The sequence below is a fragment of the Bubalus bubalis genome, chromosome 20, assembly GCF_019923935.1.
Source record: "Bubalus bubalis isolate 160015118507 breed Murrah chromosome 20, NDDB_SH_1, whole genome shotgun sequence".
Classification (NCBI taxonomy): domain Eukaryota; kingdom Metazoa; phylum Chordata; class Mammalia; order Artiodactyla; family Bovidae; genus Bubalus; species Bubalus bubalis.
In genome coordinates, this window is record NC_059176.1 from 49265022 (window position 1) to 49285256 (window position 20235).

Consider the following 20235-nt stretch of genomic DNA (forward strand, 5'->3'; position numbering starts at 1 on the left):
TCGAACCCGGGCACCGGCCCCTAAGGGCGCTAGGCCCTCGGGCTGTGGCGGTCGAGGGGCACCGGCAGCCAGTTTGCTGAGCACTTGCCGAGGGCCGTGCCCCGCGGCAGGTTCGCCCTGTGTCACCCGAACAGCAGTCCTGTATGACCGGTAGAACCCAGTCACCCCATTTTACAGAGTAGGGAAATGGGGGCCTAAGGCGCCTGCCCAAGGTCACACGTCTCGAAAGAGCTGGAGCCGGGATTCAAACCCTCGTTGTCCCCACCAGAGTCTTGCGCTCTTAACCACTACCGTCTTCTTCTCTGATGAACTTAACGTGAACCTCGGTTTTCCGAGGGGTATTGGTATTTCCCAAGGTTGCTTGATGATCAACTGAGAACATGCACCTAAAGGCGCCTGGCACCCTGCTTTGGGACGCAGGCAGTGCTCGCGGAAGGAGGGCTGTTAAGATCACACGTGCTCTGCATGTTGGTAACACTGTACATCATCTGTCTCCTTTAGGATTTGTGGGTGGAAGGCAGGCATGGTCAGAACCATTTCCCTGGCAGGAAAGCGGAGACAGGACGTGTCCCTCTCCACGTCTCTCAGCCAGTGAACGCTGCCAAGCTGGAGCCCAAAGCCAGGTGTCCTGACGCCCACCGAGGGGCTCCCTGCACCCACCATGAGCCGCCTGCTCTGGAGGAAGGTGGCCGGCGCCACCGTCGGGCCAGGCCGGGTTCCAGCTCCGCGACGTTGGGTCTCCAGCTCCGCCTCCGACCCCGTCCCCAGCGACGGGCCGCCGTCGCCGCAGCCTGTGCCATCCTCGGTGGGCGGGCAGCTGCGGCACAACCCCTTGCACATCCAGATGCTCTCGAGAGGGCTTCACGAGCAGATCTTCGGGCCCGGCGGGGAGAGGCCCGACGAGGCCGCGGTGCGCCGCAGCGTGGAGCACCTGCAGAAGCACGGGCTCTGGGGGCAGCCAGCCCCGCCCTTGCCCGACGTGGAGCTGCGCCTGCCGCCCCTGCTCGGGGGCAGCCTGGACCAGCACTTCCGCCTCCTGGCGCAGAAGCAGAGCCTGCCCTACCTGGAGGCGGCCAACTCGCTCTTGCAGGCGCAGCTGCCCCCGCGGCCCCCGAGCTGGGCCTGGGCGGAGGGCTGGACCCGGTACGGCCCCGCGGGGGAGGCCGAACCCGTGGCCATCCCCGAGGAGCGGGCCCTGGTGTTCGACGTGGAGGTCTGCTTGGCAGAGGGAACCTGCCCCACGTTGGCGGTGGCCATATCCCCCTCGGCCTGGTGAGTAGGGAGGGGCCGGGGTCAGGGGACTTGAGCCTTCGAGGGGGGGCCCCCACTCTGTGTCTGGCGGGTGGGTTTCCAGGGACTGTGGACTCAGTGGTGAACTGAAATCAGCTCGACCCCAGCTTTGATAGAGCTTACTTTATGTTGGGGAAGGTGTGGGTGGTAAAGGACACCCTAGCAAGTGTCAGGTGCTGATGGGCTCAGCAGAGTCCCAGTAACATGTACTTGAGGCTGACTGGGAGACCATTTGAGATTACCTTGATTTGATGCCTTTACCCCTTCCCCTAATAGCTTCCTGAAAAGTTAGTCCAAGGCATTGGAACAGTGTTTCTATTTGGGGATGTCTGGTTATTTTGGGCAGGAGAAACTTCCCTTTGGTGGGAATGTTCCAGGCAGTATAAGACACTTAGCATCCCCAGCTGCTCTCTTAAGTGCCAGACCAAATCCCGCTGTCCCCCCCATTTCAGTTTCCAAATACCCCTCCCCTCAGGTGACACCTTGCTGACCACCCCTAGTTGAGAAACACTTCTTCCATCCCCTAGCCTCCCAAGTAGGCCTGCAGGCATTTTGGTCCCCCAAATGTATATCCAATCACTCTTTTCTTTTTGAGTAACTTTCTAAGTGCTACCCAAGTTTCTTTTTCAAACAATGATGGCAGTACTGTTTCTCCCCTTTTTTATTCTTCATTCCAGGATTAAAATACTATTTACAACCTTAATGCTTTCAGGCATGGCCAGCAAAAAAAAAGTTGGCAGTTTCTTTATTCCTATTGGAAGCTACATCTTTGTAAAGAAAGCTGCGAAATGTTAAATATGCAGTTGAAAATGGTGAAAACATGGCTAAATAGATAAGGTAGGCATTAATGGCTGAAAAGAGCAAAACCAGATGATTCCTTATTGATTAGTTCCAGTTAAGATGAGAATCTCAGAGCTTACTATGTAACTTGATGGTCAAACTAGAGGGAATACTGTCCCTCATTTGAGAAAGTAAAGTAGGCTGTGGTGGCTGAAAGGAAATTAGGACCCAGTGATAAGAACTGTTTTTCGATCTTTTGGTCATTCTTGGCCAGTTTACCTCTAGTCTCTTTCTTTTCTCTTCTTCCTCTCCTGACTTTTCACCTCTTTCTCTTCCTGTCCTTTCCATCATCCTCTCATTCTCATACCATTCTTGCCAGTGGTACTGGGGGGCACCGCTCAGTTTGCCTGGCAGTGGAAGTCATTAGTGAGGACCGGGCTCATACAGGGCCTCCTCCTGGGAGCCTGACTGTGGTGGGGGCGGGAGGCTGGGGCCCTGACAGCAGCCCACTTAACTTCAGCACATCCCTGGCACCTGGCTGTCTAACGTCAGATGCCTGAGCAGCCCGCAGTTTCCAGTGGAAGGGAGAAGCCTTGCACAGGCCAGAGGGCAGCTTTCCCAAAGGCTGCAGGTGAGGGCTTTGGACATCAGACTGGAGGGACGTTGCACAGGCTGTCAGTGCCAAGCTGAGGCTCACAGGAAAAGTGTAGTGTTAATGGCGTTGGTTCGGACTCATCTTAAATATGCCAAAGGTGTTTGCATTTTGGCTTTCTTCATTTTTATCACAAAAATTTAACAAGATGGCTCTCATGCACAGCTGCAGACCCAGATCTTAACACCAGTCTGGCTTTTTATTGCAACCAAAGTCCCTGTCATCCCCGCAGCCTCTGATATTTGACATCCTTCAGCCTTTTCTTCCGTGTTATTAAGGGCCTTGACATGCTGAATTGAGAGGGAAGGAGGTTGCAACTTGAGTTCCTGAGTGTTTTCCCATCATTTGGGGGTGTGGGTTAGATCTCACCAGGTTTAAAATTAGGAACCACTTTTTGCTGGTAATGCCCTCCCCGAGAGAAACTAGTTTTACGTTTGTCATTAACTGTTGTGACAGATAACCCCTCCTCCCCTCTATAAGGGACGCAGGGAGCTTGCTTGCAGCCGTGGTGGCCACACAGGTGGCCTCGTCACTCACTTTGGTGCTGAGTGGCCTTGACCCTTTGGCGTGATCCATGGTTCACAAGAGGCTTTTTGCTCAGTGGCCGTTTCCCTACACTTATCCTTGTGGATCTTGAGCAAACTCCAGCCTTTTCCCGAGTCAGTGTCAGAGGCCCCCAACAGATAGCACTCACCCCCTGTCCACCCCACCCCCCAGCTCTAGCACATACTTCTAGAACATGTGCATACATCTCCTCCTTTCTGGTACTTTCCCTGGTCTGTCACTGGGGGTGGTTGCTCAGAGGCCCAGCACCTTCTCCAAGGTGCGTGACTTGCTCTTTGTCCTTCGGAATCTTTCCAGCCGTCAGATGATTCATCCTGTACATGTGTGCAGCGTTTGTCTTTTTTTTTTTTGCCACTTTCAATTAAAAAAAAATTCCACTTTGGGTCCTGTTATAATTGTCTGTCCCCTTTATTAGCTCTTTGAACATGAGCTGTTTCATGCTCATAGATGTGAGGGGTCGGTAACATTCATTAAGACACCTCAGAGCCAAGCACAGACTTGGTGAGCCCCGGACCTAACAGACATCTTGACGGCCAGGCTGCATGCCCGTCTGGGACACCGGGGACTTTGGCGCGTAGCTGCCTTCCTCTCTGTGGAGGTGGAGAAGTAAAGAAGGCTTTGTAACTCCTCCTCACTCCCAGCATGGCCCCTGACAGCGCCCCACCCGACCTCCAGCTCTGTGAGGGTTAGGAGACCTTGTCCCTCTTGTGTCCCCAGCTGCTAGCACAGGACCTGCATGTGGTGGAAGGTGTGCAGTGGGGCTTGTGGAGCGGGGCGTGCACGTCTCTGGGCTGAGCTGCCTGCCTCTCACCTCCTCAGGTATTCCTGGTGCAGCCGGCGGCTGGTGGAAGAGCGTTACTCTTGGACCAGCCAGCTGTCGCCGGCTGACCTCATTCCCCTGGAGGTCCCTGCCAGTGCCGGCGGCCCCGCTCAGCGAGACCGGCAGGAGCGGTTAGTGGTGGGGCACAATGTGTCCTTCGACCGAGCCCACATCCGGGAGCAGTACCTGATCCAGGTAGGGATCCTGGGGCTGAGTGCAGGTCCTGGCTCGGGGTGGGCTTGGAGCCCGGCTCTCAGTGGCCGGGGAAGGACTGCGTGTCCTGGCTAGTGCCTCCATTGCCTTTGTAGCAGCTCCAGGGCGCCCTGCTGACCAGCCCTGCCCGTGGTCCCTGTGCCCAGCTCTTGGGTGCCCAGCATCCCTGGCACAGGACCTGAGCTGTCACAGTACTGATGGCCCTTGTCTGTGCGGCATTTTAGAGTTTGACCTGGGCTTTGGAGGCTGCGGGCCCCGCAGCCTGGGCACGCGTCCTGCCTCATCCACTGGTGAGCAGCATGTGCTTCTTGACACCCCTGAGCCTCAGTTTCCTCTTTTGTAAAAAGAGGGAGATAGCAGAAGTTGCATCATAGGATTGCTGAGAGGGTTTGAACAGTGCACATGTCAGACACTCAGAACCATAGTGTGGCACTTCTTGAGTTTGTGGAAAGTGCCCCAGGAGAGGTGGGGCAGGTGGGAGCAGCCTTGGCCTCCAGCTGCAGATGCTGAGGCTCAGACAGCCTTGTTAACTTGGCCAGGGCCTCATAGCTGGTGAGTGGCAGGGCGGGGCAGCCAAGCCTGATAGCTCGGAAGGCTTGGTTTAGCCCCTCTGTTCCCAAGGTGCCTCTCAGTGCTGTTGCTGGGAAGGGCCTTGTGTTGGGACTGAGCCTGGCCTGTCCCTTCCAGGGTGGCTAGGATCTAGAAGGCAGGCCCCTCACAGGTGGAAGAACAAGCACGAGCAAGTTTGAAGACACTGCATCTTGAGCATCCAGCTGTGTGCTGGGAGGGGGGCTGTGGTGGGGCTGGTGGGCTGAAGCACTGAGCTGGGGTGGGCAGCCCCTCCGCTGCAGCCTCTCCCCACTCCTCAGGGTTCCCACATGCGCTTCCTGGACACCATGAGCATGCACATGGCCATCTCGGGGCTGAGCAGCTTCCAGCGCAGTCTGTGGATGGCCGCCAAGCAGGGCAAGCACAAGGCCCGGCCCCCTACTCAACGAGGCCAGAAGTCCCAGAGCAAAGCCAACGGCCTACCGGTGAGGGCACAGTGGGCGTGGGGGGACCCCATCACAAGCCTGCCCATCTGGCTCAAGGCCATGCTGACCTGCCATGTCCCTCGCTCTGGCCTCCAGATCTCGTCCTGGGACTGGCTGGACATCAGCAGTGTCAATAACCTGGCAGACGTGCACGGCCTCTACGTGGGGGGGCCTCGCCTGGAGAAGGAGCCCCGCGAGCTGTTTGTCAAGGGCAACATGAAGGACGTCCGTGAGAACTTCCAGGTGTGGCAGGGGTGGGGTGCCCTGGGGGTGCGGGCAGGGGCAGGCCCCAGAGGCCCTGGGAGTGCCGCTGTCACGCCTGGGCCTGGGCCCAGCGGCAGTAGTGGGTGACTGCCCACCCTGCGCCTTCCTGTCGCCTGTGCCAGGACCTGATGCAGTACTGTGCCCAGGACGTGTGGGCCACCTATGAGGTTTTCCAGCAGCAGCTTCCACTCTTCCTGGAGAGGTGAGGGAGTGCCCCTCTGGGAACCCCTTGGGGGTCAGTGGGTTCCCGGTGGTACCTGGGCCCATTGTAGCCAGGTGCTGCTGGGCCTTTCTCAGGCTGGGGCCCTCAGCCTTTCTGGCCCGAGAGCATGGAGCTGCTCTGTCCAGGGGTGGCCACCTGGGCCTTGGACTCTGGGGTGTCTACAGGGTCCTAGAGGGGAGGTCCCAGGCTGTTCTTATTTCATGGTCTGCTCAGCGCCGTCTCTGAACCCAGATCCTGAGCCAAGGGCTTCACGTCCATCTTTGTTATGTGTCCTAGTGAGTCAGTCTGATGATGCGGTCAGAATTGGAGGCCTCAGCCAAACCCGGTTCTGATCTTAATTGTCCGGTCCAGCTCATGTGACCTTGGGCAGGGCAGTTGGTTTCTCTGAGCCCCAGTGGTCTTGTCTGTGAAGCACACACAGGCATACTTGACTATCCAGTTGTAAGGCTCTTGTGTGACACTGTGTGTGTGGAGTTGTTAACACAGCGTCTGGCTCCTGGTCATTACTCAGCAAGCGGCAGCTATCTCCATTTTTGTGAGCTGTCATTCCCACATTATCCCTGAGGATGGAATGATACCCCCATTTTATAGATGAAGGAACTTTGGCTCAGAGAGATGACGTCACTTATGCAGGGTCTCATGGCTGGGAAATAGGAGAGAGCTGGGGTTTAAACCCCTGTCTCTCTGACGTGGGTGGTTGGGTTGAGGATTGCCAGGCCGGCTCAGGGCTTGGGCCAGAGCCTTGCCTCCCGTGGTCATTTATGGCAGCCCTGGTGTTTGTCCTGAAGGTGTCCCCACCCGGTGACTCTGGCTGGCATGTTGGAGATGGGTGTCTCCTACCTGCCCGTCAACCAGAACTGGGAGCGTTACCTGGCGGAGGCACAGGGCACCTACGAGGAGCTCCAGCGGGAGATGAAGAAGTCGCTGATGGACCTGGCCAACGACGCCTGCCAGTTGCTCTCGGGAGAGAGGTAGCCAGGCCGTTGGGTGGGCAGGGTCCCCCTGCAGGGGCCGGGCAGTGGGAGGCCTGGCCTCCAGCGTGGCCTTAGCCCTGCCTTGGTGAACTGGCTGTGCAGGTACAAAGAGGACCCCTGGCTCTGGGACCTGGAGTGGGACGTGCAGGAGTTCAAGCAGAAGAAGGCGAAGAAAGGGAAGAGGAGGGAGCCGGCCACAGCCAGCAAGTTGCCTGTCAAGGGGGCTGACGCCCCTGGGGACCCCAGGGATCAGGAAGGTGGGGAGCATGGGCGGGAGGCGGGGAAGGGAGGGGCGCTGGGAAGGGCCTGGGACCCTGGGGTCCCTTGGCAGCGGTGGCTCCAGCCTTCCAGAGAAGAACCCACGCCCCCTGCAGTGGAAGCACAGGATTCGAACCACTGGACTGGACCGCTGGGCAGGTCCTGGGAGGGTCTTTCTGAGATACCCTTCCCTGGTCCTGATTGTCCTCCCCACCCTGTGCAGACCCCGGCCCCCCCAGTGAGGAGGAGGAGTTCCAGCGAGATGCCACAGCCCGCACCTGCTTGGAGCAGCTGAGGGGGACCACAGAGCTCCTGCCCAAGCGGCCCCAGCATCTTCCTGGACACCCAGGGTGAGCCCTTCCCCTCACATGTCCAGAAGCCACCCTATCCCTCCCTCCACCTCGAGACACCGTATTCTGGGCCCCAGCACAACGGGCAGCGTTCGTATGCGCCCCTGCTAACACGCTGCCGTCTGTTCCTGCCCCTTCCTGTCCTGCTCTCACCCCTGCGTCCCTGGGCTTGTTCACTACCAGTGCACTAAGCACCTGCTGTGCTCTGGCCTTACTGCAGCCTCTGAGGGGCGAAGAGAAGCATAACTCCTGTCTAGTAGCTTCTCCCTGGGAGGAGCCAGCCTGCGCTGGAGTTGATATCCATCATGAGACAGGAGAGTCATCAGTGTCGAGGCAGAACCTAAAACTGCCTGGGGAAATCAAGGAAAGCTTCCTTGAGGTGGTGACCTTCATTCTCGCCCCACAAAGTGGCAGAGATGGGAAAATAGGGGCATCCAGACTGAACAGCAAGGGGCCAATTTTGTGTTTCCCTGAGAGGAGGCCCCCTTAAATCTGTGCCCTGAGTGTCTCACTTGCCTAGCTCTGGCATTGGCTTTGGTGAACAGCCTGTGAGGGATGGAGCACTGGAGGCCCTGGTGTGCTTCTGGAGCAGCAGAGGTTGGGTAGACCTGTGCGCTGCTCTGGGCAGTTTCCCTGGTGAAGTGGAGCTTGGCGAGGAGTCTTGCCCTGGGCAGTGTGTATGGGTCCTGGTACAGGGAGCTGACAGAGGATCTGTCCTTGGGGAATATTTGAATTATTCTAGGGGCCTCCATGGGGGTCCTGGCTGAGTCCCAGAGGGAGGGGGTGGTGATGTCAGGCTGAGGTCACCAGCAGGCCTTGGGATGGGTGGGCGTTGTCATGGGTGAAGAGAGCCTTCCTCGTTACATGCTGTCCTCCCCTGACTGCTGTGATGCACTCTCTGCTGGCGGCGTAGGTGGTATCGGAAGCTGTGTCCCCGTCTCGATGACCCTGAGTGGACCCCTGGCCCCAGTCTCCTCAGCCTCCAGATGCGGGTCACACCTAAGCTCATGGCACTGACCTGGGACGGCTTCCCTCTGCACTACTCGGAGCAGCATGGCTGGGGCTACCTGGTGCCCGGGCGGCGGGACAACCTGGCTCAGGCACCGGCCGGCAGTGCCCCCACGTCGGCTGGGGCGGCCTGCCCCCACACGTAAGGCTCTGGCTCGGGGAGAAAGGGGCTAGCATCTCGGGACCCTTCCCCCTGTTGGAGAGGCCAAGCCCAGCTCGGGCTAGGGTGAGGAGCCTGAGTCGGAGTGTCTGGCTTCCAGTTCTTTTTTGATGGCAGTCTTTCCGTCCAGGCCTCCGAGCCCTGTTGAGTTGAGGGCGTGGGGTTGGAGTGGGAAGGGCTGAGGCCCTGCTCAGAAGCCTGCAGCCCGGCTGCCCGCACAGGAACACGTAGAGGGCGGGCTGGAGGGCCGTTGAACGTGATGGGTCCACGGACTTTGTGTGCCTTCGTTGAGTATCATTTATCGAGCACTGGTTATCTTCTGTGTTACTAAATCCTTTACAGTGCTTCCTCGTTTGTTCCCCAGGCAGCCACATGAGACAGGGTGGTTATCTTCATTTTAGAGCTGGCAGAAGAAAAGGCCATGGGGAAGTCTCTTGTCTGAGAACCCAAACCCTTGAGCTTTTGACAGGCAGGTGATGGGGAGAAGCCATAGTGCGTGAAGTGGCCCAGAGCTGAGGGCCCTGGCTCGGCAGGGCAGTCTGACCCGCCTGTGGGGCCTGAGGACAGAGGGATGGGGGTCGGCCTGCGCCTGTGAGCTGAAGAGTGGGTGTGTGGGCAGGAGCCGGCCCGGGGTGGGCCTGGCCCTGACTCCCCGCTGCCCTGCTCCCCACACGCTCTTCTCCCGAGTGAGCCCGGGCCTCGAGGCCCAGCCTGCCAGCAGCGTGCTGTTGTTCTCAGCTTGTCACTCGCTATCTGTGAGCCGGGGAGAGTGCTGTCCATTCCTGCCTCAGAGCCGCTTCTGGGGACTGAACAGGGAACGGTGGAAGGCACCTGGCGAGCAGCCTGGCCCGGAGGGGGCCCGCGGTAATCAGGCTGCGGCTGCCGTTCTCTGCGCAGAGCCATCGAGTCCCTGTACAGGAAGCACTGTCTTGAACAGGGGAAGCAGCAGCTGGAGCCGCCTCGGGCAGACCTGTCTGAGGAGTTCCTGTTGTCCGACAGCGGCGCCATGTGGCAGACGGTGAGGGCGGCTCTGGCTCCAGGACCGGGCAGCCTCTGGGTGGGGGCCGGGCGCCAGGGGCACTCATCTGCTCACTCACCCCAGAGTGGGGCTGGCGGACGTGGGCCAGCCCAGCCCCCTGCTTTACTCACTTGGTACCTGGGCCCCTCCAGGTGGAAGAATTGGGCTGCTTGGAAGTGGAGGCCGAGGCAAAGATGGAGAACTCGCAAGAGGCAGTCCCAGGTCAACCGCTAGCTCCGGTGAGCTGGGCGCCTGCTCAGGGCTTCTCTGGGTGGGTGCTGGCTGGCCACGTCCTCCTCTTGCGCCCAGGTAGCGCTTTCCCCCTCAGTTCCCAAGGTTTTGGGGGGCTGGGAGATGACCACCATGCCCTTAGGCAGCCCCACCCTTGTTGGAGGCCAGAGAGGGAGCCTGAGACTGCGTGGCCATCCTGTCGTTTCCCAGCTGCATGCCATTTCAGGCCCTTTTCCCACCCCTACCCCATGGCCCTCGCTGAATGCAGGTTCTGGAGCAGGGCCTGATCTAGGTGTGTGGCCCCCACAGACTGCTGCTGGTGGCCCCAAAGCCAGCCAGCCAGCTTATCACCATGGCAATGGACCCTACAACGACGTGGATATCCCCGGCTGCTGGTTCTTCAAGCTGCCTCACAAGGTGTGTGTGCTGGTTCACACCCTGTTTCGTGGTGTTTTGGGGCACATAGTAGGCCTGCGGAGTGACTCAAACCAGGAGACGGCTTTGCTGTGGGAATGCCAGGAGTAGAGGGGCAGAGCATGATCTCGGACAAAAGTTGCCATCTCTCTGAGCCTTTGTTTTTCTTCTAAAAATTGGGTGGCAAGGGGCCTGATGGCAGAGTTAAATGACATAGGGCTAGAAAAAAGAGAAAAATGACATGGGGCATCTCTTTGTGATGGACTATAGCCATGGACTACATGGCTATATAGGGGCAGGGACTATAGCCCGCCAGGCTCCTCTGTCCATGGGATTCTTCAGGCAAGAATACTGGAGTGGGTTTCCATTTCCTTCTCCAAGGGATCTTCCCCAGAGGGATTGAACCTGGGTCTCCTGCATTGCAGGCAGATTCTTTACCATCTGAGCCACTGGGGATGTTTTTGAGCCTTTGTTTTCCTTCTAAAAATTGAGTGGCAAGGGGTCTGGTGGCAGAATTAAATGACATAGGGCAAGAAAAAAGAGAAAAATGACATAGAGCGTGTTGGGGGCCTAGTACCGCATCTGGTGACTGGTGGCTGTTACTGGGAGGGGAGCTAGGTGTGTGCCTGCGTGTGAATGTGTGTGTGTGTGCGCCCGTGTGTGTGTGTATGTTGCAATCAGGGATTTGCCCCAGACCGCTCTGCTGGTGGGGCAGTCTGGGCTCAGTGTCGGGCAGTGCCTCGGGCACTGGGGACCGCAGCGCGCCTCCAGCCCCCGCTTCCTCTGCTCTCCACAGGATGGCAACAGCTGCAACGTGGGCAGCCCCTTCGCCAAAGACTTCCTGCCCAAGATGGAGGACGGCAGCCTGCAGGCTGGCCCGGGAGGCGCCAGCGGGCCCCGGGCCTTGGAAATCAATAAGATGATCTCATTTTGGAGGAACGCCCATAAGCGTATCAGGTGGGCTGTCGGGGAGGGCAGAGACTTGCTGCTATCCATGCCTCTGACCAGGTCACCGCTCTCCTGGGATCCCTTCCCCTCCCCCCTCCCTACCCCCCCAACCCCGGGGCCCCGACAGCCTGTACTACAGTGCAGGGCTCACCCGGTCTGGAGGCCAGGCTCTCTGTGGTCCTGGTGCCGCTCACCCACGGACCAGGCTCTTTCCCTCTCCAGCTTCAGTTTCCTTGTTATGTAAGAAGAGTGGTACTGTAGGTCCCTGAAGGCCCCTCCCAGCCCTGTGAGGCCCCTTCTGTGAAGGGCTAGTGGCCTGTAAGCTGTGTTGGGGGCTGGGTCCTAGGCCGGGAATGGCAGATGGATCAAAGTCTAGTTCCATGGCGGAGGTGGCCGCCAGCAGCACGCTCCTGTGAGAAGAGTGGCAAGGGCTGGTGACGTCTGCCCTGAGCGTGGAGGAGGCAGTGGTGGCAGGGCTGCAGCGGGGTGCCTCACGGTCACCCCAGGATGCGGGCAGAAGCGGCCTCAGCTGCCTGGCCATCTCCTTGAGGGCTTGTGCTCCTGGGTGGTGGATGGCAGGGCCCAGCCCAAGTCAGGTCAGTGTAGAGGGTTGAGGCCGGGCACGGAGGGCACGCAGCAGAGCAAGGTAGTCGAGAGCCGTGTTGTGAAGGGGTGGCTCCTGCCCCCATGGCTGTGCTCAGCAGCATGTCCCCACAGCTCCCAGATGGTGGTGTGGCTGCCCCGGTCTGCGCTGCCCCGGGCCGTGACCAGGTATGTCCTATCGGGGTTGTGGGAACAGGAAAGCTGAGTGAGGCGGGTCCTAAGACCAAAGCCAGCTGTGGGGATTCAGGTCCTTCCCCCCGACACCCCCACAGGCACGCCAACTACGATGAGGAAGGCCGCTACGGGGCCATCCTGCCCCAGGTGGTGACGGCTGGCACCATCACTCGACGGGCCGTGGAGCCCACATGGCTCACTGCCAGCAATGCCCGGGTACGTGTTCTTTGTACGTCTGGTCTCCCTGGCCTTCCTCTCCTGTCTCGAGAAGCTGGGGTTGCAATGAGCCTGTACTAATATCTGAGTCTGGCGGGACTCAAGTCCAAATCTGGCATCACAGCCCCTCCATTTGTTGGGCAGATAAGTTCTGGGCACCTGCTCCTGGCCAGGCATGCGTGGCACAGCTTTTGTGGAGTCTGCACGGGGCTGAGTGTGAGCCAGGCATGGGGCAGGGGATCTTTACCTGGAACTGGCAGAGCTGGCTGCATTCCCTAAAACCATGCCCTTGGGAAGGGCCACCACATCTCAGTCTAGTCAGGCCTCGGGGCGAGCCAGAGGAGTCTCACCGGGTACCTACGTGGGGTATGACCTCCCTCTTCCCACAGCCTGACCGCGTAGGCAGTGAGTTGAAGGCCATGGTGCAGGCCCCGCCTGGCTACGTCCTCGTGGGTGCTGATGTGGACTCCCAGGAGCTGTGGATCGCAGCTGTGCTGGGAGACGCCCACTTTGCCGGCATGCATGGTGAGCGGGAGCCAGGGCTGGAGCAGAGTGGAGGCGGCCTGATGCCTGGCCGGCGGAGCACTTCCAAAGCCACCTCTCTCACTGTCGCCCTGCCCCCCAGGCTGCACGGCCTTCGGCTGGATGACCCTGCAGGGCAGGAAGAGCAGGGGCACTGATCTGCACAGCAAGACAGCAGCCACCGTGGGCATCAGCCGTGAGCACGCCAAGATCATCAACTACGGCCGCATCTATGGGGCCGGGCAGCCCTTCGCCGAGCGCCTGCTCATGCAGTTCAACCACCGACTCACGCGGCAGGAGGCAGCTGAGAAGGCCCAGCACATGTATGCAGTCACCAAGGGCCTCCGCCGGTGAGTGTCCCCCCTTCCCCACCCCTGGGCCTCAGGCTTGCTTTATTGTCTTTGCTGCGCCTGTCTTTTTGACCTTCTGTTGCCTGAGCCCTCATATGGCCTCTGACCTAGCTGTAGGTGGGTTGTCCTTCGGTTGTGATGTTTGCTCGCTTCACAGTCCGTTTTCCTCATAGCCGTGCGTTTGTTATCACTGAGTGGTTGCAGGGTGCCTGCTCTGCTCCTGCAGAATAAACAGTAATGTGGGGGTTGCAAACCCACATGCTCACAGGGCATGAGAGCAAGTGAGAGGGGGAGCAGAGTGTTGTCCAGGGAGGTGAGAGGGGAGACGGGGTTGGGGGGATGCTCTAGGGTAGCGTGTACTGGCGGAGGCAAGGCAGTGACAACAGACACGGCTGGGTCTTAGTCGTGGAGACCTTTGAAAGCGTCATGGTGTGGACTGAGGGGTGGTGGGGAAAGCCTATTGCACCTGTGAGCAGGTAAGTGACATGACTGGCCAGCAGGGGACTAACCTGGTGTCGTCTAAAGCCGCAGTGAAGCTGGGAGTCTGGGGCAGCAGGGACCGAGAAGGGTGAGCCAGGCCTGGCTGTATGTCCTGTCTTCTGCCTTTCTAAATGCTCTTCCCACCCTCACCCCAAAATGCAGGGTGGTAGCCTTTGCTGCCTGCTGGACTGACATGACACCTGTTGGTCACTGGGCAGTGCAGGGTTGAAGGTTTAGGACAGTAATGGTCCCCTGTCCTTTATTGGGCTACCTTCAGGAAGCCCACAGAATCCTGGGATCCTGTCTAGGCTGTTTCTGCCTGCTGTGTGATCCCAGTCACTTAGCATCTCTGAGCCTTTTGACCCCAGGGCGGTTGTGGAAATGGAGTGGAGTTGAACACGCCTAGCCCAGAGTTTGGCACAGAACAGGCGTTCCCATGGAAACGACAGTTGTGATGCTGCCCCCCAGGTACCGGCTGTCAGATGAGGGCGAGTGGCTGGTGAAGGAGTTGGACCTCCCTGTGGAGAGGACCGAGGACGGCTGGGTTTCCCTGAAGGATCTGCGCAAGATCCAGAGAGAAGCTTCAAAGAAGTGAGACCCTTCTGTGTGTGCATGTCAGTGGGAGGGTTTGGGCTTGCCCAGGGAGAACTGGCGTGCTTTTGCTCTGATATGGTGAAACACAAAGCTTGCCCTCTTTGTTCCCCAGATCGCGATGGAAGAAGTGGGAGGTGGTTGCTGAGCGAGCCTGGATGGGGGGCACAGAGTCAGAAATGTTCAACAAGCTGGAGAGCATTGCCACATCTGACATACCGCGTACCCCGGTGCTGGGCTGCCGCATCAGCCGGGCCCTGGAACCCTGTGCTGTCCGCGGGGAGGTACCGCCACCCTCAGAACGGGGCAACGGGAGCCTCAGGGAGGGCAGGGCTCCTGTGCCGCCTCCTGCTCAGGAGGGAGCTGCTTGTGGTTTGGCCCTCCTCACCTGTGCCTTCCCTCCCTAGTTTATGACCAGCCGAGTGAACTGGGTGGTGCAGAGCTCCGCGGTGGACTACCTGCACCTCATGCTTGTGGCCATGAAGTGGCTGTTCGAGGAGTTTGCCATTGATGGGCGCTTCTGCATCAGCATCCACGATGAGGTTCGCTACCTGGTGCGGGAGGAGGACCGATACCGCGCGGCCCTCGCCCTGCAAATCACCAACCTCCTGACCAGGTAGGCAGGGCCCATGGCTCCTCCGGCCTGAGCGTCTGCCAGCTACATGGGGCTTGGACCACACTGAGCACAATCTGAATTTTCATGCCCCCAGGAATAAGTGTTTCCACTTTTATCTCTGATTTTTAAAAACTACGAAGTCTTAAAAAGACTGGCTCGATATTTAGAAAAGATTTTTGGAGACTGAAAGTGTCGTATTGCCAGACTAGATCACTGGGGTGGTCAGGAGGTGGGAGAGGAGTTCTCAAACTGTGCTCCCCTCGGAATACAGCTTTGTTTTGAAAATCAGATGACAGGCTTTTCTCAAAGTATCTCAGAAAATTGAGATACTTTTTCATTTGTAAACATTTATTCTTAAGTGCCAAAAGTTTGCTATTCTGTTACTAAACAGAAAACATCGTTAACAGGGAAGCTCAAGTATACATATTGAGTTGTATTTCCTTGTAGTAAAATCCCTAGTTTATATGATTGGATTAACTGATGTTACAGTTCCATGTTGATCTGCCACTAAGAACCAGTTTGGGAACCATGGCCTGTCCTGATTAATGGGTATATAATGAGTGTTTACAATGATCAATACTGCTGCCCTCGTCTTCTGACCAAAGTGGGAAAAAAGGTGTGTTTTGAGTCCACAGTGGTACGCGAGTGTCTCAGCGGGAGGTGCTGGCCCGTCAGCTTTCTTCGCTTGCAGAGCTGGCTGGGCACGCCCTGCAGGCCACCTCCTGGGAGATGGGTCTTGTTCACAGCGGGCGCGACTGCTGCAGGGGCCGGGTCTCTTTCAGGTGCATGTTTGCCCACAAGCTGGGTCTGAATGACCTGCCCCAGTCGGTGGCGTTTTTCAGTACAGTCGATATTGACCAGTGCCTCAGGAAGGAAGTGACCATGGACTGTAAAACCCCTTCTAACCCAACTGGGATGGAAAGGCGATATGGGATTCCCCAGGGTGAGCACAACACCTTCTTTCCTTATTACACATGGGACGGGAGGTGGATTAGAAAGTGGTCTTGGACAACAGAGGCTTGGGGCACTGGAGGAGAACCCCTATCTTGGGCTATGTACTGGGCTGGTTCGGTTTATAACGGGCTGAGTCCAAAGTGAGCATAATGTTCAGATCACAAAGGCGTGTTTGTAGAAAGGTGTTCCTAGTAAACGAAGTGTTTGACTCTGGTTTCTTTCCTCTTCAACCACACACACACACACACACACACACACACACACACAAGATTTAAACGCGATTTATTTTAAAGTCACAGTGGGTTCTTAGGTGACAAAATTATGCTCTGAATGCCAAACAAATTAGAAAGCTTAAAGTCTATTTAAAATGTATCTAAGACAAACTTATTTTATACGTAACAGATCCTCCCCAAGTATGACCCTACCATTCTTGGCAGTCCTTTTTGACCTTAACATTAAGCGTCTCACTTCTGACTGCTTCGTGAGGGGGCATCCTAATGAATTGCACTATTTTTCAGGTGAAGCGCTGGATATTTACCAGATAATTGAACTCACCAAAGGCTCCCTGGAGAAATGAAGCCAGCCTGGATTATAGCCCTGCCTGGAGGCTCTGTATTTGCTCCCATGGAGCTTCATCGGGGCAGTGCAGGCTCCTAAAACTCAGGCTTTCAGCTCTGCTTTTTGCAAAAGGGCTGGCCTCAGGCCAGCCATTTTTCAGTAGCAGGGCCTGCCAAGAATGACTGCCTCTAAACTGAAGGTGCAATTGAGTTCAGAACCAAGATGCCAACGTGGTGCAGGCAGCAGGACAAAGGGGCATTGTTGCTTGTTGGGTAAAAAGAAAGCAGAAGCCCCAAAGTTCACATTAACTCAGGCATTTCATTTCCTTTTTCCTTTTTTTCTTGGCTGGTTCTTTGTTCTGCCCCTCATGCTCTGATGCAGTGCCCTAGAAGGGGAGAGAAGTAAACGCTGTAATGTGAGAAGCCTGTTCAGAGGCAGTGGAAATAAAAACAGAAATCCTTTATCTTCTCATCAAAGCCTGTGTTGGTCATGCTTTCTCCCCCGTCCCACTCACGGGAGGTAACTGTTGTAGATGGGGCAAGCTCTGCAGTAGAGCAAGGTGGTGCTGACTCCTTCCCTTTGGACATCTGTAATGACGCAGGGAACACGGTGACAGAGAAGGGGCATCAAGATGCTGCAGAACTCCCCTGAACTCAAATGCCAGGTAGGCAGAGGCAGTGGACAGGGCCAGGTGTATTATGGCTTAGAGTGTGGTAATGGAAGAATGTAGATTCAGAATTTTTTGAGAAGCTAGAAATCCAGGGTGGTTGATGTAAACTTCCAGTTTATCTTGGATATATGTAAGGTGATAGAAATTCTGGGCACCAGAGGTAAGGAAACACTGATTTCTGCTTCAGAGATGCTATAGGGCTCACGGCATGCTGTTTCTCTCCCTTTAGTCTCAGCAGAGGGGAAAGGAGGCTAAGAAATGTGCTGACCCTCATTCAGAGTAGTGGCCCTACTTTGAATGAGAGCATGGCAGAAGAGGGGAAAACTGGATTCTGAGCCAGACTGCTTAGCATTTTCCAATGGTTTAAAAGGTTATGGGGAGAAGACCCACAGTAAGACCTTGTTTTCAACATTCCCTTTCTGGAAATGTCCAGCCTAAAAGTATACAAGCCTAGGAAACTCTGGGGGTAGTTCACCGTTTACAACCTTTCTCTTGAGAATGCTTAGTTTCGTCTTTGACCACCTTTTGGCCCTTTCTCTGTGGCTGCTCCCTGACAGGCTACTGACAACCAGCCAGGAGGGCAGCGGAAGCCTGCTGCACTCCAGTCCAAGCAGGCACTGACCTCTTCATTTTCATCCTCCTCCTGCCGAAGAACCACGTCCAGGATGTTTCCCTTGATCTTGAAGTCTCGTGAGGTGCTGAGCTTTATATGCTTCATCAGGTTCACCTGGGACAGAATTGTAAACACAGGCACAGTTTGCTACCAGTAAAACCTGCCCAGGGCTGCCTCAGCCATCCCAGATAAACCCTTTAGTTCCTGGAGAAGCAAGTACACACCCACTAGACTTCACATCAGGTCCCCTGTGTCAGTGTTTGGCTTCAGGCCATCAGATCAGAAATAGCAAAGAAAAGAAACGCAGTCGCCGCCCCCCCCCGCCCCCCCTTCCCCGTGCAGTTGTGTTGCTTCAGTTTGCCAGGTCCCCTCACAGGCTAAGTGGAAATCAGTAGAAAAATTACAGAATATGCTTACCTTTGACCTCTTAGAAAGGTGGATGAGAAATTTTTCATACTGTTCAATGGCAAAGATGAGATTAGGAATTGGCCTGGTTTCCCGAAGAGCTCTGGCCTACAGGGCAAAGAAGAGAAGACCTAAATTTGGGGTTCAGGGGTGGTAAAGTGCTCTGAAACTGCCTGTAGCAGAACTGCTCGTGCCTTTGAAGGAAAGATAGTCTAACTTCCAATGAAATGCAGTTTTACTTATACACCAGTCATTAAGATTTTTTTTGACAGTTCAGTTTCATCAAAGGACCTAAATGCTAATGGAGATGGCAATTAATCCTTCTACTTGTAATTCCTAGACCTGTGTTTTCTAGAGGCTGGCTGAGGGAAGGGCCGTATGTGGGTGTCTGGCTGCCTCTCTGACTTGGGATTCTTGTGATGATGAGCCCCTCTGCACTGGCTCTGTTACCGCTCTAGTCTACAGATGCATTTTCATAGCTACGATTCTCTCTCCCTTCAACTTGAATTGTAGCTTGTAGATCCTTCCATATGTTTCTTATGCATATAGACATGTTTTTATATTTTTTAAACTACAAATGAAGACACTGTTCTCATCTTTTTTTTTCTTTAACATTATCTTAGAATTCTATATCTGAACATTTAGCTTTGTATTTTTTCATGTCTGCATAGTTTGTTCTACAGTATAAATATACTATAAAAGCCAGCCCTCTATTGTGGGCATCCTAGTTTTCCCAATATTTCACTTTTACTTACAACATTACTAGGACTGAATATACACAAGCCTTTACAATAGAGATATTCTACAATATTACAATAGAGAGATTCTACAAGTAGAATTGCTGCATTAAAGACTGGTGCATGTGAACAGTTATTGCTAAATGTTCCCCTTGAGAGAGGACTCAATTCTTACTTTGCCAGCAGTGCCCTGGAGAACCCACTTTCCGGCACCAATCTTACACATCCTTTAAGGGGCACCTTTTGCACTCACTATCTTTTCCTAAAATCAGCTCCTTCCCAGTGGTTATCCTAAGCTATTTCTAATTTTGAAGAGTTCAAGATTTCCTGGTACTTCCTGAATAGAGCATATACAGAGGAAAAAGATGTACCATCTGAACAATGTCCATGAGCTGAGAAGCAGCCATACACAAACAAGCATATTTTCTCCAGCTTTACTGAGATGTAATTCACATACCAACCAGTTTACCCATTATTCTGCATACTTTTTTGTGTGTGTTTCTTTGTGCATTCACAGAGTTGTACAACCATCACCATAATTTTACAACATTTTCACACACCCCACCTGCACAAGAAATCCTATACCCATTTTAGCAGGCACCTTCCCAGTTTCTCTAACATCCCCCTAACCACTCCTGCTCCCCAGTTCCAGGCAACCACTAATCTTTTTAGATTTGCCTTTTCTGGGCATTTTATATAAATGGATTCATATAACACGTAGTCTTTGTCCGATTGGCTTCTTTTACTTAACGTATTTTCAAGGTTCATCAGCAACCTTTTTTTTTTTTGGCTGTACTGCATGGCATGCAGGATCCTAGTTCCTTGACCAGGGATCAAACTGGTGCCCCCCTGCAGTGGAAGCGCAGAGTCCCAACCACTGGACCACCAGGGAGTTCCCAGTGGCCACGTCTTGGTCACTGTCAGCAACTTACCATGGCTGTGGGGCCAGCAGCGGTTTTCTCCTTTTCTCTGGTACATTTTAGGCTCCTACTGTGCTTGTTCTAAAGAAAAGGAAACAAGTTCTCTCATTCCTGAAGGTTTTTCTGTAGCGCTACCAGGCTAGTGGTAATTTTCTAATACGATGATTATAGCGATAACGGGAGAACTCTTAGGGGGCCAAGTCTGGGTGAAGAGATTTTCCTGAAGCAGATGCTGGGCAATGGGAAACATTCTGGGATACTTTATAATCCTCAGATATCTTCCCGCTTTTTGTTGTTGGGAGATTTACAGTCTTGCTCTTGGATGGGTCTATCACAGGGAAGTGAGGTTAGAACCCACCGTTATTAACACTAGGGCAGCCAAGGGACTCGTGAGCTACAAAAGTACTGTCAAGGGGGGAGTAGGACTAGGTGTTCCCTACTGGGATGTTCGCTAAAAGGGCTAGAGAAAAGACAGGAAGCTGGAGAGGTTGCTCTCAGAGCCATGTGTCTCACATGACAAGTGGTTACAGGCTCCAGGAATGTTTAAAGGTCATAGAAACACTTTGTTTCCGTATGTTGCAGATAATCACAATAAAGGGCTCCTGGAGAAAGGAAGAATCAAGAA

At 55.3% G+C, this 20235-nt stretch overlaps 2 protein-coding genes across 7 annotated transcripts in view; one reads left to right on the forward strand and one right to left on the reverse strand.

The window, feature by feature from the left end:
• Window positions 1-518: 518 nt before the first annotated feature.
• POLG (DNA polymerase gamma, catalytic subunit) lies at window positions 519-16741 on the forward strand. 3 transcript variants are annotated; one of them, XM_025271846.2, is made up of 22 exons: window positions 519-1272; window positions 4106-4301; window positions 5171-5353; window positions 5450-5596; window positions 5740-5819; window positions 6629-6811; window positions 6890-7071; window positions 7296-7422; window positions 8336-8572; window positions 9488-9608; window positions 9761-9847; window positions 10149-10256; window positions 11050-11210; window positions 11919-11972; window positions 12077-12194; window positions 12584-12719; window positions 12820-13066; window positions 14015-14137; window positions 14253-14421; window positions 14545-14753; window positions 15536-15696; window positions 16226-16741. In XM_025271846.2, the coding sequence occupies exons 1-22, from the start codon at window positions 662-664 to the stop codon at window positions 16282-16284; spliced, it is 3699 nt and encodes a 1232-aa protein (XP_025127631.2). In that variant the 5' UTR covers window positions 519-661; the 3' UTR covers window positions 16285-16741. The 3 variants fall into 3 exon arrangements, with proteins under 3 accessions (XP_025127631.2, XP_006058257.3, XP_025127632.2); XM_006058195.3 differs by having other exon boundaries at window positions 5189-5353; window positions 6917-7071; XM_025271847.2 differs by lacking the exon at window positions 11919-11972.
• The window catches only part of FANCI (FA complementation group I), a 63913-nt gene continuing 59650 nt past the window's right edge, over window positions 15973-20235 (reverse strand). For all 4 annotated transcript variants that reach the window (XM_006058197.3, XM_006058196.3, XM_025271845.2 and 1 more), the window contains 4 exons: window positions 19623-19691; window positions 17966-18061; window positions 17558-17662; window positions 15973-16650 (listed from right to left, as the gene is read on the reverse strand). In XM_006058197.3, the coding sequence (XP_006058259.3) occupies window positions 16570-16650; window positions 17558-17662; window positions 17966-18061; window positions 19623-19691 (351 nt within the window). In that variant the 3' untranslated portion in view covers window positions 15973-16569. The remainder of the gene's footprint in view (window positions 16651-17557; window positions 17663-17965; window positions 18062-19622; window positions 19692-20235) is intronic.